This window comes from Cibotium barometz, chromosome 8 (genome assembly GCF_041138505.1).
Source record: "Cibotium barometz isolate CiBa-2024 chromosome 8, ASM4113850v1, whole genome shotgun sequence".
In the NCBI taxonomy this organism is placed as follows: Eukaryota; Viridiplantae; Streptophyta; class Polypodiopsida; order Cyatheales; family Cibotiaceae; genus Cibotium; species Cibotium barometz.
This window is the reverse complement of record NC_141053.1, coordinates 30,594,406-30,612,550: the sequence shown is the minus strand read 5'-3', so window position 1 is coordinate 30,612,550 and position 18,145 is coordinate 30,594,406. Positions and strand designations below refer to the sequence as shown.

General features: G+C 39.0%; 1 protein-coding gene across 1 annotated transcript in view; it reads left to right on the top strand.

The window, feature by feature from the left end:
* Positions 1–767, top strand: part of LOC147636140 (Ribosomal protein L18e/L15 superfamily protein) — a 76,583-nt gene extending 75,816 nt beyond the window's left edge. The window contains exon 4 of the mRNA XM_086801589.1: positions 32–767. Coding sequence (XP_086657715.1) covers positions 32–304 — 273 coding nt within the window. The 3' untranslated portion in view covers positions 305–767. The remainder of the gene's footprint in view (positions 1–31) is intronic.
* Positions 768–18,145: the final 17,378 nt, after the last annotated feature.

The window sequence follows — 18,145 nt, the reverse complement described above, 5'->3', positions numbered from 1 at the left end:
AGTTCAATTTAACATGTGTTCATATTTGCAGGTAAGTAGAGTATCGCAGAAGGCGAAGGCAGCTGTGGAAGCTGCCGGAGGGAGTGTAACTCGAGTTCATTATACTAAGCTAGGTTTGAAGGCCCTGACTAAGCCTGAATGGTTTACTAAGAAGGGACGCCTTCTACCGAGACCAGCTCGGCCTCCTCCCAAAATTTTACCTCAGGTTGATGAAATTGGGCGCCTTCCAGCCCCCACATCACGGCCACAGGTTGCAGTTTCGGCGGTTCAACAAGAGTCCTCGGATGAAAAACAAGAATCTTAATTGAGATCTTGCAAGAAGCTCGCCACCACGGGAGCTGGGAGCATAAACGTTTACCTATATGAATGGCAAGGGCAATTTTTACATTATTTCCAAGAAGCAGTTTTTACTTCCGGAGTCCTGGAAGCAAACAGGTGGTTTTTCCCAAAAGCGAGTCTGCGCTTTTGGGAATAACAGGCCAAAGTTTTACTAGCAAGTATATCTAGGGCCACTATCCTTTCTACCTGCAACCGTTTGGGTTTGTTTAAGCAGAGGAATGGGAGTAGGCAATCGTGTGCAGCCATGTTTTCTCTTTTGATATTTTTTTTCAAAGCTGAGACAGTGGTATGGTCAAAGATGGTGCCTACAAGTTTAAAAGTTGCTTGCATGGCCACAATGAGGCAAGCCATCTTTGCACTAGGCCTACCAGGTGTTCTTGTAATGCCTAAAGGTTAAAGCATCATGTGGATAGTTTTGATGTTTCAAACAACTGCCAGGCAACCTGCCGGAAGAGCTAGGTCTAAAAAGGTGTTTAGCTGGAGTGGGTTTTGGTAATCTGCAGGACCTGGCAGCAGTTTGCTGATTCAAGGTATTAGGTCTGTGTCCTTCACGTTCAGCTTCGGCTATAGGTCTGAGGGTCTGCTAGGGTTAGGGTTTGTAAAACGCATCTACTGCTCTTCTTCCCCTCTGGCTATGGAGCTTAAGGAGATTGTGCAGTACCCTCCAAGATGAAGATGTCTCCATTATTGCAATGATTATGCACCAAGTACATTTCAAAAGTACTCTTGTATACACAGCAGGCAAAGAATGTGAGTGTTTAAAATATGTTTTGTATACAATGGAGGAAGAGTAATTTGGTGGTGGGCTTTCCACAACAGGACGTTGCCTGCATGCACAACGTGAATCCGCTCCGCTCCCCCTCTAGCTAGGTCGGGAGAAGGTAATGGGCATCCACGCAGAACTAGTGAGGGTGCCCGTGCTGCTGGCCGTTTGGTTGGTCGCCCGTTGAACTCTCTGATGGGGGCCTTGCTCATCTCCGTTTCCGTCCACATCCTACCTAGCGTCAATTTTGTGAGAGCTTACTCGCCACAAGAAGCAAGAAAGGTTAGCTTCTCCTTTCACATGCCTGTGGTTCAATAGGTATTGCATTTTTGCATCACAAAAATGTGTCTGTGCGCACGTGTTTTTGTCCTTCACTATTTATCAAGTCTAAATAGTTTTTCGCCACCTATAAGAAGGCCACGTAAGGCAAAGCTCTACCAATATCAACCTTGCATGTTTTTGTTATGGGAAAATGGAAAGGAAGAAACAAAGCATGGTAATATGAGTAATGATGTTAGTAAGTAATTAATTAGTAATTAGTATTACCATAAGTTTTGCAAAGTTTTAGGGTTTGATAGTTTTCTTTTAACAGTAGATTAATTAATTAGTTAGGTTAATTAGATTAACCTTGGGTTAGTAATCTAGCAACTTGAAATAACTTAAAGTTCTTATTTTACTAAGTAACTTAAAGGAAATAGTTAATATTTAAAATATCTTATGTAAATGTTATACATAGTTTAGTTAGTAGAAGCTAAGGCTAACTAGTTTAGTAAAGAATTGAGAGCTAATTTATAGTTAATAAGCACTTGGAACTAATTATTGACGTATAGTATATATAAACTTAGTAGAGTTAACCCCAACAAGACTAAGTAGTTGGACTCGAATTTAGTAGAGTTAGCCTCAACAAGACTAAGTAGTTGGACTCAACTATGTTAATCAAATAGTTTTAATCTAGTCTAGATTAGATTATTTACGTAGGCTAAAAGAAATTAGGATAGTTACTCTAATTAGTGTTGGATATTTATATATATTCATGCTAGTTTTGGCATTAGTATTTAAGATAGAAAATTTATATTAATTAGTTGCTTAGGAATAGTAGCTTAGGATATGCTAATCCCTAGGATATCAAGCAATTTGAGTGTTATAAAAAGATACAAGCTTTTCAATTTTAAGTTCACAAAATTCAAGAATTTGCAAGGTTCTAAAACTAAGGGTTTCAAGAAACATGCTCCCAATAAAGGGCACATTTCTTGGTCTTGTTTTTGTTCTTTGGAGAGAAAATGTGCTAGCTGTCTAGCTATATGAAAATATGGTTGCTTGCATGTATGTATAATTTATACAAGTATGCACAATAGTGCATATCAAGCTTTTGATGTGTTCTAAAAAAATATTAAGCTTGTTAGTGAAGTTTTCAAAACTCAAAGATTTGTAAGATTTCAAAACTCGCTTTCACGAAACGATTTCCCAAAAAGGGAATCATTTCTTGGTCTTGATTTTTTTTTTTAAAATGGGGGGGGGGGGACTCAAGCCATGTGAAAATATGGTTGTATATATATGTATATACACAATTAATGTATGTATGCAATAGTGCAAAATTCTTACATTCCTTACAGTAATGGCTTAAAACATGCATAAGCACTATGATGTGCTCTTGATTGCATGTAGCAATACACTTAGTATCAAGGTCCTTAAAGATTTGATAAATTGGATGCCAAGTCTCTTAAGTATTACATTAAGACATCAAGCTTTTCAAGTTTAAGTTTTCAGAAAGGTTTTGAAAACTCAAAAGGCTTACAAGAAACAATATTCTGTGATGACTTTCAAGGTACACATATTATACATATAGGTCTTCTACGATGACTTTCAAAGTGCTCATATTTGTATATTGTTATGTATGTAGAGAGAGATATTTAATAACGTTACATTTACATGTTATTTGTATTTTTAACTCTTGCCCTTTGATAATGTTCTTGATTTCAATTTCAAGTTCCATGCATGTACACCTCTAGTTGTTTTGATAAAATGCATTCATTATTGAGAATCTCTAAATGTGAGGATGTAAAAGGGGTAGGGGGAGTGGCTCCCCAAATCTTTTCATGGTATCAGATCACATATTGTAGCTCTACTTTGTCGAGATATTGCATTTGTGAGGAGTGAATCGACACTCGAGATTTTATTTGGGTTGGTGAAAGAAGAGAGGTGATTTGACCTTTTGGGCATCTCTACGTCAGTTGATTAGTACAGATGTAGGTTCGTTTTCGTTTTGTGGCTTGAAGGAAGGTATAGAGTGTGGTTGTTTGAATCACCGCTTTTGTTGGCTTCGTTTGCATTGCTAGCTCTTCACCCCGGTTAAATGCTCTTCTTGGGGGAGGTTCACATCAAAGGTCCTAGGTGTTTCAAGATCAGGTCTGAGAATGGTTTCAAACAAGTTATTTTTTTATTTTTTTATTTTTTTTATTTTTTGAAGTTGATTTTTGTTATTTATTTACTTTTTGATGCTAGGCTTACATGTCTAGGTTCATGTCTCCATTTTTACACCTCTAGACTCACGTCTCTAAGCTCGCGTGTGTAGGCTCACATTTGCAAGTGCATGTGTCTTGGCTCACGTATCCAGGTTTACTTATCTAGGCTCTCGTATGTAGGTTCACGTGTTTAGGTTCATGTATGTGGGCTCATGTCTTTTTTTGTATGAACTTGACTCACATACTTCCTTTGTATGAAATGGGCCTACTTGGTTCACATAATTCTAGGAAGTGGTGCACTTATTGGGGATATTAATTATACTTTAATTTCTCAATGATTACAAAGGATGAACTTTCCTTAGAATTTGTAGGGGAGGTACATATTGTATGACAAGAAAATCTTCCAAGACATGGGTAGGTGTGTCCATACAAGTCTTTATGGTTGTAATAGATGGTTCGCACTATTTTAGGTATATCTATCCTTGGGCTTACGTTTGCAAGCTCACATCTATAGGTTAACTTGTCCAGACTCATGGCCCATGGTCCAGGTTTATGTTTGTAGGCTCACGTGTCCAGACTCACAAGGCTCATGTCTGTCGGCTCTTGCGTAGGACTATGGGCTTACGTCCCCTACCTAAGAGCTAGTTTGGCCTAGTTTTTGGTGATTTTTGTTAATTTTTGGACTTGATCAAGTGTGATTAATAGTCCTAATTCTAGTTAATGGCTATTACATTGATAAGTAAGTGTTTTTTGATTGTTTTTAAATGGTTTTGTATGCTTCTACTCTACCATTAAAAAAATATGAAATGCATGAATAAAAATTGATAATTTCACTCTAATTTAACCTAATGGATCTCAATGCTCATGTTTTTAGAGTGGATGGATTTCACTCCAAGCCACAATTTCTAAGTTAATCCTTGGATCAAAGGATTAAAATCTAAGTCTCTTAGGCTCGACTTTTATGCAAATTACTAAAAATTTAGGGTTTTGTCCTATCAATAAATGAACTTAAAACTTTCTACCAGTAGATGAATAAAAAATAAACTCCAAATCAAAATTAAAAGTAACAAATAAAAACATTCAATGCTTCAAAATCGTAGGTTTTTCAGAGTGTAACCTCTTAATCAACACCATTCTACTAATATTGGGTAATCCCAATATCTTGGAATGGATGGAAAAACTTATCTAAGCTCTAGGCTAATCTTGGACGACGGCACCAAGTATGTTTAAGTCAAGAGGTTACCTTAGCCTTGTTGAAGTATATGTTGTTGGATTTTATCCTAGAGATGCAATCTACTTCTTAATATGAGTGCACTAGCTTGTTTATTTGACATCCTCACTTCGTTGTCACATCGGAATGCTTCTTTTCCAAAGGGGTGAAGAGAGAGCTCTCAATGTGCCTAGATAGGCACAAGAGTAGCTAGTTCTTCGTAATGGTTCTCTCACAAAAAGAAGGGAAGAAAGAAGTTAATCAAAGAGGGAAACCTACAATCAAACCTATTTAAGCATGCATTCATCTAGCATGCATGAATTCAAAAGCATACAAGTAAGCGAGAAGAGAGAGGACGGAGAGCTCACAAGAAAACTATTGCAAGGGAATGATTGTGTATTGCTTATTGTAAAAAATGACATATATAAATGATTAGTTTTCACACTAGGTCGGCTAAACTTAAAAATGGTCCGGTCTCTATTATTAGTCTTAAGCAAGTATGTACGCTTAGTTCGTAGACTTTCTCAATTTGCCAGTAAAGACCATGGTAAGGTTGATTTATATGTTCCAATATCGTGTTACAAAAGATAAGTGTTTGTTCGCATGAGTAAGATAGTAAAGCGTTTTACAATAGGTCGGGTGGGCAAAACCATGTTAACCAACGGAGTGGTTAACAATACAACTAGAGACGAGTTGCTCGTGTTTGAAGAATTGGTGTCAAATAAGAGATCAACTTATAGGGAGGATCTCTATTAGAAGGCCACTAGGATTCAACATACAATACAAGTAGAGAAATAAGTCAATTGAGAGGAAGAGGACAAAGAGGAAGATCTTGAAGCCAAAAAAGAAGAGGTTATTTTGAGGGGCGAAGAGCACCAATAGGATCATGCACACAAGGTTGAGGAAGAGGTAGAGGTAGAGCTCATTTTCGAGGTTGTGGAGATTTTGGAGGCTCACGTGGAAGAGTAAATTATGAGGCTATGGTTATGGTGGCTATGCAGCAAGAGGGAATACTAGTGGTCAAGGATATCAATTATGGATGTGGTTCTCAAAGCAACTATCAAGGTGGTTATGCAAACCAAGGAAGAGGCCAAGGTGTAGGCTATGATTGGAGTGGAATTGTATGTCATTTTTGTTGCAGGAAAACAGAACATTTGTTTACAAGAGGGCTTTCACAAAGATAGAGATGCTCGAGAAGGAAGGTATAACCAAGGTAACTATGCATCCACTTTAGGTGAAGGAAGAGAGGAAAAAGTTGATCGCCTATTGTTTCTAATGGAGTATGGGTGTGAATGTATGAGTATGCATGTATGTAAGGATAAGTGGTTCATAGATTCAGGATGTAGTAATCACATGATCAGCCACCATGAACAATGGTTTCAAGAGATGCTTAAAATGGGTGTTCCTTCATATGTGACTATTGGCGGTGATGATATGACTCATCATCATCGCCACTCATATAGGTAATATTTTCATACATATTGTAAATATGGTAGAAGAAAAGCTCTTGCATGATGTATTATGTGTTCCTAGCAATCGGGAAAATGGTAGAGTTTGACAAGGAAGTGGTGTTTAACCCAAAGGGCTATTTTGTATATGATTATAAAGCAAAAACTCATAGCAAAAGGGAAACCAAAAATCTAGTTGTTTACTTTAGATGCATACAATATAAAAAAGGCATGACAGTATGTATACACGAGTGCAAAACTTGACGAAGTTTGATGTATGGCATAAGCGTCTTGGACATGTGCATGTAAACTAATTAAAAGATATGCAAGTCAAAGGGAAGGCATGCCTTCTAGTTCCTACTACTCAGTGACAAATTGCTCCTTAAGGTGCAGTTAAGATAGAGACACTTGATGGGATTGACAAGCTGAAATGCTACTATGGACTACTCACCCAGGACATGATGTTCCAATCCACAAGGAAAAAAAGGAGAAACACGAGGCTGACAACAAAAAACAGAGGGCATGCCTCGAGGTGGCCACTTAACAAAATAAGACTTAGAGAGGTCATAGATCCCCAAGCATACATATCTCTTCACATGTAGTCTATGTAGCTAAAATAAAAATAGCCATGGAACTCGCTTACCTTGAGCTAGAGTTTTCCTCCCAACAAGAAGACCATCTAGTGGCATGGTCAGCCTTGGTGGTGGTGGACGATTGGGGCTAGCCATAATGTTTTATCTTGGGAGACATGAACATCGTTAGGCCACCCCATCCCTCACACCTTCTGTAGGCAGTGACTATTATTGTCATAAATAATTCCCAATCCATGATCGTCGATTGTTTTGAAGCAGAGTTCGTTGTGGAATTTTTATGTGTCCCCTGAAGGTGCATTGAAAGAGAGCATCGTTCTCTTGGGAGGGGATAGATCACAACCATGGATTACATCGTTATTTGGCAAAGGAGAATTGCTCGAGCGATGCTCGAGCTCCCCTTTAGAATGGTTACCATACTCTTGGTGGATGAGGGCACCACAAACCTATCAACATCCCAAGCCTCATCCTTTACTTCCAAAAATCACCACCTCAAATAACCTCTAACACTAAACTGAAGTTATTAGGTCTCTAATGAGCTATGGTAGTTTGAAGCTCTCCATTGTGTATGTGCAAAGGGATAGAGTAAAAAGAGAGGAAAGAACAATATCTAACTTGCACGATTCAATAATATTGATTGATATATTGAACCTCCACCAAGTACATGCTTTTTGTAGGCAAGTAGCCTTATCTTTTGACTCAATCAAATCTAGACTTAGTATTCTACGAAAACTTCATACACACTTCCATAAAATTAAATCTAATCCTAAAAGCTTGTTCACACCCAAACACACACAAATATACTACTACACTCATAAGGAGTGTTCACATGCTATCACATTGGTCATGGCTTGTCCTTTGTGACGTTGGAATCCGTACAATGACAAAAGGCAAAAGAATATGTGGTCTCCAAAAAAACCTTCCTACAATAGATGTTCTAATGCTTAGGGATTAATACAATGCTAGATACACATATTTTCTAATAAGTGATACGTATGTGCATACATTAGATATCTAATACCCATAGGATTGATACAAATCCTAGTTGGAGTTTTCTTGTCAAATGTTAGGCCAAGAGGTCCTTGGAAGCAAGAATAGTCTAAAATGCCTAATTTGAGTCAACAAAGCACATGATTAGTCTCTTTTGTTGAGGCCTCCTCTCCATCATCGTCTTCTTGACTATCTTCAATAATCGAAGCTTTGGTCTTTTGCTTTAAAAAATAATTCTCTTCCTTATGATTCTTCTCATCACTGATGAAAAATAGGTAGAGGGAGAGGAGACACACACAGAGGAGCAAACCCTAATGTATTAGTCAAACCCTAACCCTAATGTATTAGTCAAACCCTAACCCTAATGTATTAGTCAAACCCTAACCATAGAGGAAAACTATGTCCCATCTCACACAATGAATAAAACCATAATCCATAAGCTACGACACACTACTTGTGTTGTGTCCACACATAGCTAACCCTAGCTACTGTCCACACACTATGACGAGCTGGACGCGGTCATTTATGTCTCACACATGTTACTACCTAACATACCAACACATAGTGCAACTGGCACAAGCTGACATCGAGCTTGAATCTCAACAGCCCCTCTCAAGCTCATGATGTGTACTGCCATAGATGAAGATGTAGATGAGCTTGGGCTATCAAAGCTCTCAAAACTCCCCCTCAAGCTTATCCCATGTACTCCCAACATAGTATAGAAGTACTCAAACTTCTCCCTGCTAAGTGGCTTTGTAAAGATGTCGGCCACCTGCTCTTCAGTCTTCGCATACTGCAAATCCACTATACCATCCAACACTTTCTCTCTGACAAAATGATAGTGGACCTCTATATGTTTGGTCCGCGCATGAAAAACTGGATTCTTGGCCAACTGTATGCGTATGTTGTCATGAATGACAACCTTGCCACCATCAATAGGCTTACCCAAATCAGCCAAGAGACTCTTTAACCATACTCCTTAACATGTAGCTATGGCTTCATACAGCCTCTGTAGTACTAGATAAAGCAACAATAGGTTGCTTCTTACTGCTCCAACTCACCACTGCACTTCCAAACATAAAGACATAACCACTAGTAGACCTCCTGTCATACGAGCTACCTACCCACCAATCTGTATCTGTATAGCCATGTACATCCAAGCCTTTACCATGCTCATAAAGAAGACCATAATGTGCAGTGGTCTTTACATAGCGCATAATGCATCTGACTGCAATGAGGTTTTCTGGGGCTTTGCATAAATTGGCTTACTAGCCCCACAGCATAACTAAGATCCGATCGTGTAATAGTCATGTAGATAAGACTGCCAACCATCTTTCTATACATAGATGGATCATCCAACTCTTCACCAAAATCAGCCCGCAGCTTCACATTCTGCTCCAAAGAAGGTGTACTCATTGGCTTACATCCTGTCATTCCATATTTTGCCAACATATTCAAAGCATATTGGCATTGCACTAACATGTCCCTGCATGGTCTTTGATCACTTCAATCCCAAGAAAATATCTCAATTCACACAGGTCTTTCATGTCAAATTGCCCACTCAATGCCTTCTTGACATGCATAACATCTGTAGCATGTGACAATCAAGTCATCCACAGGCAAGACAATCCGATGATCTGTTTTCTTCACATAGAGTGAAGAATCTGCTGAAGAAACTTGAAATCCAAGGGAGATAAGATATCAACTTATCTTATCACTCCAAGCACGAGGTGCTTGCTTCAAACCATATAATGCTTTCTTTAACTTGCATACATGAGTGGGGTACTTTGGGTGTACATATCCTTTTGGCTGTGCCATATAAACTTTCTCTTCTAAATCACCATTTAGAAATGCATTTTTCACATCCATTTGATGCATTTCCCAACCATTTGCTACTACAGCCATAGCAATAACTACTCTCACTATTCCCATCTTTGCAACTGGACTAAATGTTTATAGTCCAAGCCTTGGGTTTGTGCATAACCCTTAGCTACCAACCGCGCTTTATGGCACTCAATGGAACCATCTGATTTGCATTTCACCTTCTTATAAACCCATTTGCAACATTTTTGCCTTGTGGTAACGCAACCAGATCCCAAGTTTCATTATTATATGGACCAATGCGTCCATCTCAACATCCATTGCCTTCTCCCATACATGCTTCCCAATAGCTTCTGTATAGCATGTAGGTTCCATATGCTTCACCAAAGAGGTCACATATGCGTAATGCATAGCAAAGTCACGATATGTCAACCTGTCAACTGGATACTTGACCCTTTGGGATCTCTGCCATGCATGCGGATCACTCTGAACACTTGTCACTCTAGCATGTGGAGGTGCATATCTATCCGGCCTTGCACTTGGTGTGCGTAAAACTGGTATGCCAAGTTCCTCATCCAAACCTTATGAACTTGACGACTCATAACCTGTAATGCCAATTCCTTCAACCTTCTTTTTTCCTTTATCCACAGCACTACTCCCATGCTCACACTCTCATGTCTCAAGCGTCTTGACCATGGACATATAGTACTACTCTCAGACTCTGCTGGCCCAGACATAGAAATAAAACTTGTTTGTGGCAAGTTCACATGCACATAAGCATCAATGGAATCAATGACACTCTCATCCTTTGTCTTGTACCAACTAGCAAGTTCATCAAACACCACATCTCGTGAGATAACCACTTGCCTAGTATGTGGATTGTAACATTTATATGCCTTGCGATCCTATGCATACCCAACAAAAATGTACTTTTTTTGCCTTAGGATCTAGCTTCTTTCTTCTCTCATCTGGCACATACACATAAGCTATGCTACCAAACACTTTGAGGTGTCCAATGTCTGGCCTAAAACTTGTAAGACGCATCTCTGGCATACTTCCATGTATGGCAGCTGTGGGTGTCTTATGAAGTACATACACCGCTGTGGCACACGCTTTTGCCCAATAATAGTCTGGCATGCTCTTTTCATTGAGCATTTCCCTAGCCACATCACCAATGACTCTATTTTTCCTCAGCAGTAACACCATTTTGCTGAGGTGTGTACCTGCAAGTTAGCTGCCTTCTTATGCCATTCTTTCTCAAGAAGTTCTCAAAAGCATGTGAGGTGTATTCACCACCTCCATCTGTCCTCAAACATTTTATCCAAGAGCCATATTGCTTCTCTGCAAAAGCTTTGAAGTCCATAAACTTTCCCAACACTTCACTCTTCTCTTTGAGAAAGTAAATCCAAGTCATTCTACTAAAATCATCAATGAATGTCACATAATACAAGCTGCCTCTTTAATGGATGGGTTTTGTGCAGGACCCCACACATCACTATGAACAATCTCAAGTGGCCACTCATGTTGCCTTCTTTAGGAAATGGCAACCTTGCTTGCTTCCCAAACTGGCAAGCATCACATACATGTATATTTCCATCATACTTGAATCTAGGCAGCCCACCAACAATGCCTCTTGCCTGCATGTTCTTTAATCTTTGTATGTTCACATGTCCAATCCTTTTATGCCACATTTCAATGTCCTGGTACCACATTTCGGCTTTTAGCAAACATGGTCAATTTCAACTTAGGAATCCCAGCATCCAACTTAAATAACCTGCCTTCTTTCTTGCCTTTGGCAATGACTCTACATCCATTTTTGAAATCCTCAATAAAGCAACCATGCTCGTTGAAATGAACCTGTAAACCTTGTTCAACCATTTGACCAACTGAGGCCAAACTTTTTGTAATAGAAGGCACATATAAGACATCGGCCATAGACTTTGTTTCACCATTGTGCATCACCAATGGTACACTCCCAACATGAGTGATAGCATGCTGGGAATCATCACCTGTCTCCACATAGCCTTTCACATCCATTGGCTTCATATATTCAAACCATTTGCCATGACAAGTCATATGGTTTGATGCTCCAGAGTCTATATACCAAGTGTCATCACTGTCACCATGTGTCATTCTCATAGATCCCACGACATGTTTCATGGCAAACAAGTGATTTGCACTGCCATCATGATTGCTTGATGCAAAATTTCTACCATTTGCATAATTTCCACCATGTTGTGCACAATTTCCACCATGTTGTACTCTAACCCCTCTCAAATCATTTTGTTTGCGGTAATAATCACGTGCCATATGACCAAGATTTCCACAATAATGGCATTCCACATTTTGCATAGATGCTTGTTGGCCTTGCCAACGTCCTCTTCCACACGAGGATTACCTTTGCCTCTTTGAGGTGTATATCCATGACCACCTCTAGCACCATATGGAGGCTGAAAATTTTGTTGTGGGTGACCTATCCTGCCATCCACGACCATTACCACAACCTCGTGATGCAAATCTCCCCCCTGCCTCTAAATCCCCTTTGTGAATAGAAAGCTCGATTCCTGCCATTATTATCATGGCTAGTAGATGCATCATGAAAAGAGTCACTGAGTTTGATTTCCTCAACAAGCAAGAGTGAAACCAAATCATCAAAATCTGGTAAACTTGTACTCCGAACAGAGATACATGTATCAAAAGACTTGTACTCCTTGCCAAGACCACGCAAGGTAATGTTTACCAAAGCATCATCATGCATGGGAGCATTGATAGTTACCAATGCATCTGCATACTTCTTTATCTCTTGTACTAATCATGAATACTCCTTTATCTCTTCTACTAATCATGAATACTTCTTTATCTCTTGTACTAATCATGAATACTCCTTCCTTTCCGCTCCACATTATGAATCTGTTGTCTCAACTGAGACTTACGAGCACTAGTATCTATATCAAATAGCTTTACCAAAGTATCCCATGCATCCTTGGGATTCTCAGTATCATGTATATGTATGCGTATAACATCCGAGATACATATAGACAAGTAATGCAAAACTTTGTATGCTTTCTCTGACCATTGTTTGTGAGCTACAACTTGTTGTTGTGTAGGTTGTCGAGGTAGATCTGACTCTGGCTCCGCACTTGTAACAAGAATCCAAAAACCTTTTCCTTTCAGAAAGCTTTTAATCCTATACTTCCATGCCTGGAAGTTCTTCCTATCCAACTTCTCACCCACAATCTGTACTGGGTTGTCTGACATATTTGCTCAATGCAAATGCACCTTCTGCACACGTCCACTTATGTAAATGAGCCTTCCTCAGCTCAACCACACTCTAATAAGTGTTCCAGATACTCCAAAGTACTCAACGAACTTCACTGTTGATGTAGAAAATCACACTGATTACATTCAAATTGAACTGGCATATGCAGTCCAAAGTACCCTATTTTGGTGCGCTTTTCAAGGCTTTAAATTGCAATATAGTGGTTCAATCAAGTATGGATAACTTGCATTGACACCTAAACAAGCTCAATGTTGCATATTAACACCAACCAAGGTGCATACATATCAGAAATATCAAATCTCCTTCTCTGTTTTGAGAAAAATCAGTAAAACCAGTAGGAAAAGTCCTCTAATTTCTTCAATTCTTGTCCAATTTGAGGGACCACGCATTCATTAGCTTAGCAATGATGTCTACTAACTCCACGTAAAAGGAATTAGACCAATTGTAAAAGTTGAGAGAGTAATTAGTCAATTAATGATCCTATGTTTCACTAATCACTATTTATAACCTTTTTAATCAGCTCATAATTAGCTCCAAAATGCATAATTGCTCCAACAAACCACATAGAAACCTTCTCCTCTATGTGTATCACACTATTTCTAAGAAGATTTTGAGATTAATCAACCACAAAACTAGTATTTGATCTCGACATGCAAGATTAGCAAATTCTGCCCTGTTTTTGGCCTTTAGGCTGCGCCGCCTGCTCTTGGAGGGATTTGGAGAGTTGGTTGTGACTATTGAAGCTACAGGAGGGTTCCCAATACTCCTAGGCATGCACCCAAGCCACCAATTGGTTGATTTTTGTAAGAGACCGGCTCCAATTGCATCAAAATTGAACCTCTATTCTCTGTTTTTGTGAGGGCTTCAAAACAGTATTTTTCCAATCACTCCAATGCATCAAACTTGCTCCAAATTCATTCTAGGGCTTGCACATGAGTTTCCAACACATTCCCATTTTCTAGATACATGAATCTTTGCCAGATTTGTAACCATTTGCCTCATACATTCACCACAATCAAGCTTCAATGGAGAGCTTGCAAAATAGAAATTTTTCTTTGCTTTGGGCAACTCAAATTTGATGTTGTTTGTATTTTTGCACCTGCAATCCGCTCAAGGATGTTTAGTGTTCCTTACCCGGTGGGCTAAGCTCTCACATTTGGTGAAAATCGGTGTGCTCTAAGCTTTACAGCTCCAATGGCAAGCTCCATAGCTTTTCTTCACAACTTCTTCTCCCTCTTCTCTCACTCACTCATAAACCCTAATAGAGAGCACTAGGCTCTGATACCATGATGAAAAACAGGTAGAGGGAGAGGAGACACACACAAGAGCAAATCCTAATGTATTAGTCGAACCCTAACCATAGAGGGAAGCCATGTCCCATCTCACACAATGCATAAAACCATAATCCATAAGCTACAACACACTACTTGTGTTGTGTCCACACACAGCTAACCCTAGCTATTGTTCACATATTATGACTAGCTAGATACGGTCATTTATGTCTCACACATGTTACTACCTAACATGCCAGCACCATTAGGGAAAAAGGGAGCTCATTTTGGGGCCTTTTAGGATTTGGAAAAATAGTCTCTTAACCAATGAAGAGAGGGCCAACGTAACGTTGAAATTTCACCAAAAACAAGTGAAAATAAGAAAAACAAATAGTACTTTATGTTCGTAGAAGCGTGCCATAGTTAATGTTCAAGATACTATAACGATTTTGAGTCTGACAAGGTCTTTAAAAAAAAAAACTAAAGATACTATCACGATTTTGAGTCTGACATTGATGTCTTTTTCAAAAAAAACTACTTACTGAAACTAGGTTTCCCTCCCAAACTACTCTCCCCTCCCAAACTAGTCTTCCGGTGCCCTTCCTTCTCTCTCTCACCTGCTCTCTTCCAACCTTCATCTTGCACCTAGAGGCATGGCTAGCCCTCCAATTTGAAACATTCAAGGACAAAAGTTTGCGTTCTTTGTCAAAATGATTCTCATGCTTGTATTTCTTTATTTTTATCTATACGATTTTAATTATTTTCAATGTTCAATCTTTGAATCAGATCCACTCGCCTGTATACTTTGAGTGCCGACACGATAGTGCAACTGCTGCATATCCTTATACGAAATGAGCACTTTGCTTCGCCAAGATGAGCACTTTCATTTTATAAGCGCTTCCATTTTAAATTGTATTGTTTTGTAAAAGGTACCTGCTTTTGATTTTTCTGATGCTCAGGTTTTAGATTGGATTGTATTCGACAGGTTTGGAAGAAGCCTGCTTTTGATTTTTTTAATGCTCGGAATTTAGATTGGATTGTGTTCTCGACAGGCTTGGAAGGAGGTAGTGGTGAGGACAACCCAAAAAGCCACAAATATCTAGGTGTTTTCTTAACTTTTACCTTAGCCCTGTTGCCATGATTGAAAATAAACTTGTTCTGTTAGATCAAGACCTAAACGGGGTTTGCTCCCTGACAATGTATCAATTGACATTACTGTGAATGAGAATGTAGTGATTTTTTAACAACCATCTTAACAGGTTCTTCAAAGGAGGGAAAGTATAATTCAATGCGGAGATATCCCCGATGGGATTATTGACATCCAGCTAAATTGATCATTGGAGGTACTAAAAAACATATATTTTGTTCAGTTTTTCTACACTGCTATGAAAGTCAAATAATATATTGATTCTCAAACCTTATCAACCCTTTCTCTCTAGGTTGCTATGGAGACAACAATTGATGATGTGGACGATCCTGCGAGGGAAAGCTCTTGCATTGAGTCTACAAATGCTTTTTTTTTTGTGACAGTCAGACACATTGGACTGCTCAACATTCTTTGTAAGCTCGAATGAAGAGCGAGTACGGGAAAGAGTCAATGACCTTTTGGTCCTCGGCTGGGATCTGTACAATGACATTGTTAATAAAGTGATCAATTTTATTTCAAATGTCTACATGCTTTCAAAGTGTCTCTCTCTCTTCGTACATTTATAAATATCATGTCAAGTCTATGGAGATAGAGGGTATCAGTTGCAAAACATCTTTCATTTGATTAATAGATTACTAGATTCAAAGAAGTCCATACATATAATCATCCCAAATGATCTTGTAGCTGCTCTTGGTTAGGATCTCCACTTGTTAAGATTTACAATGACATTGTTAATATATTGATCAATTTTAAACCAAATTACTACATGCTTTCTCTCTCTCTCTCTCTCTCTCTCTCTCTCTCTTTTCATACATTTAAATCTATTTATAAATATCATGACAAGTCTATGGAGATAGAGGGATTCATTTGCAAAGCATCTTCCATTTTAATTTTATACATAGTCATCCCAAATCATATAAGCATCACTAGATTAAAAGAATGTTATACAAATAATCATTCCAAATCATCCCAAATGATCATCAGGTTGTCCTTGGTCAATATCCCCACTAAGATTTTGGAGCCCCGAGGTCTCAAGGCCTGGGATCTGGAAGCTCTCCACTCCAAGTCCACTTGGTTGTTTGTCCTCCTCATCTTGTTCCTGACCAGCAGAGCTGCCTCTTCAACTTTTGTTTGCTGCTCCACCTTTTCCTTTACAAAATTTGGTGGGATACCTACATCTCCATGTCCTTGTGTCTTCTCCTCCAAATCATCTGCATCTAGATGAATGACACCACCATGGTCCTTAGAACTCTCACCAACCTCAAATGTATCTTGCACAGCTAGTTTGGAGGAGGGATGGTTCAAGAGCTTCAAAATTGTGTCTCCTCTAAAACTATACACATAGTCAAAGCCAAAGCTGTCTTTCCTCATCTGCAATAAAAGACATGAGCATTTACATATACTTCTAACTACTTTGTGCCACTATAAATTATATTTAAGCTCAAAGAGGAATAAGCTTCTTACAATATCTGGCTGATGAAGCTCAAAGTAGCTTGCAAGCACGTACTTAGCATGGATCAATAGTCTCTAGCCACAACTATTTGGATCAACTTGTTGTGGAGCCTGAAAATTTGAAAAGATAGGTTAGAAATTAAAGATTGAAACAAATCAAAAATAAAACTGAAATAAGGATCCTTATAAGGAAAAGATTTCTACCTCTAAAACTGCTGGTTCAATTGAATCTAAAAGATTCACATTTGGGGGGCAATGGTCAAGAGCATCTAGCAATCTAGCAGTTATTTGCATGAAAACGCGATATGGGCAGTATGGAAATCTAAACGGCCTCTCCTCGCGTTTTCATGCAAATTTAAAACTTCCTTAAATTTAGGACCTTTGCAGCAATCTGGATCTATTGGCATGGCATCACAGGCCAATTGCACCCTTTGGAATGCATCAAAAAAGTCCCCAAAGCGACACAAAAAAATTTCATACAGACATTTGATTGAAAACGCAATTATGCTACTTCAAAAACATCAAACACTCTCCCTCGCATTTACATGCAAATCTTGAGATTTTATACCTGAGGATGGTGTTGCAAATTATGAAGAGGGTTTATTTCATGCCTACATCAAGGAAAAGGCCAAAATGCAGATTTGCATGAAAACGCGATTATGACACTCAAGGAAGAGCAAACACCAGTCCTCGCGTTTTCATGCAAATTTGTATGATAAGCAGGAAATAACCAAAAGGGCAATCCCTCAGCCCTATTCTTGAGATCTTCTACTTGATCATGTTGTAAAAAATATGTAAAGGGTGTCTTGCATGCCTACAAAAAGGAACTTTGGGCTTTGCTAATGGTTTGTGTTTGTAAGTGTATGGAAAAATGAGGCCATTTCAATGACGCAGATTTTGGCTATTCCCCATTCAGACAGAAACTTGTTTGAATAGTTAAAAGTATGCAGGACAAGAAAGTTTGAGTTGTACTAACCTGCAGGCTATCTCTGGATGTGCTAGACGATGAAGGTGCTGCCTTTGTAGTCTGAGTAATGCTTCTCTGTGGTCTTAGTGGTGCCTCTGTAGTCTCAGTGATGCCTCTGTAATCTGAGTGTACTCTGTGTGATGAAGAGGATGCTGATGACGGAGAGTAGGAAGGGAGACACTCTAATAAATACCACACGTGGTGGGGGGTAAAAGTCGTATCTCACACTGTGGGTGGGACCCACGCACCCTAGGAAATTGAATTCTGACATGTCTGGATGTGACCCTTATTGCCTTGGAATTTGTGCCATTTATAAATGCTTCTTGGATTCCCTCCTGCGCCTCACTCTTCCTTCTCAGCCCACACTTCCCTGCATACTTTCTTTCTCCTCCTCATCATCCATCC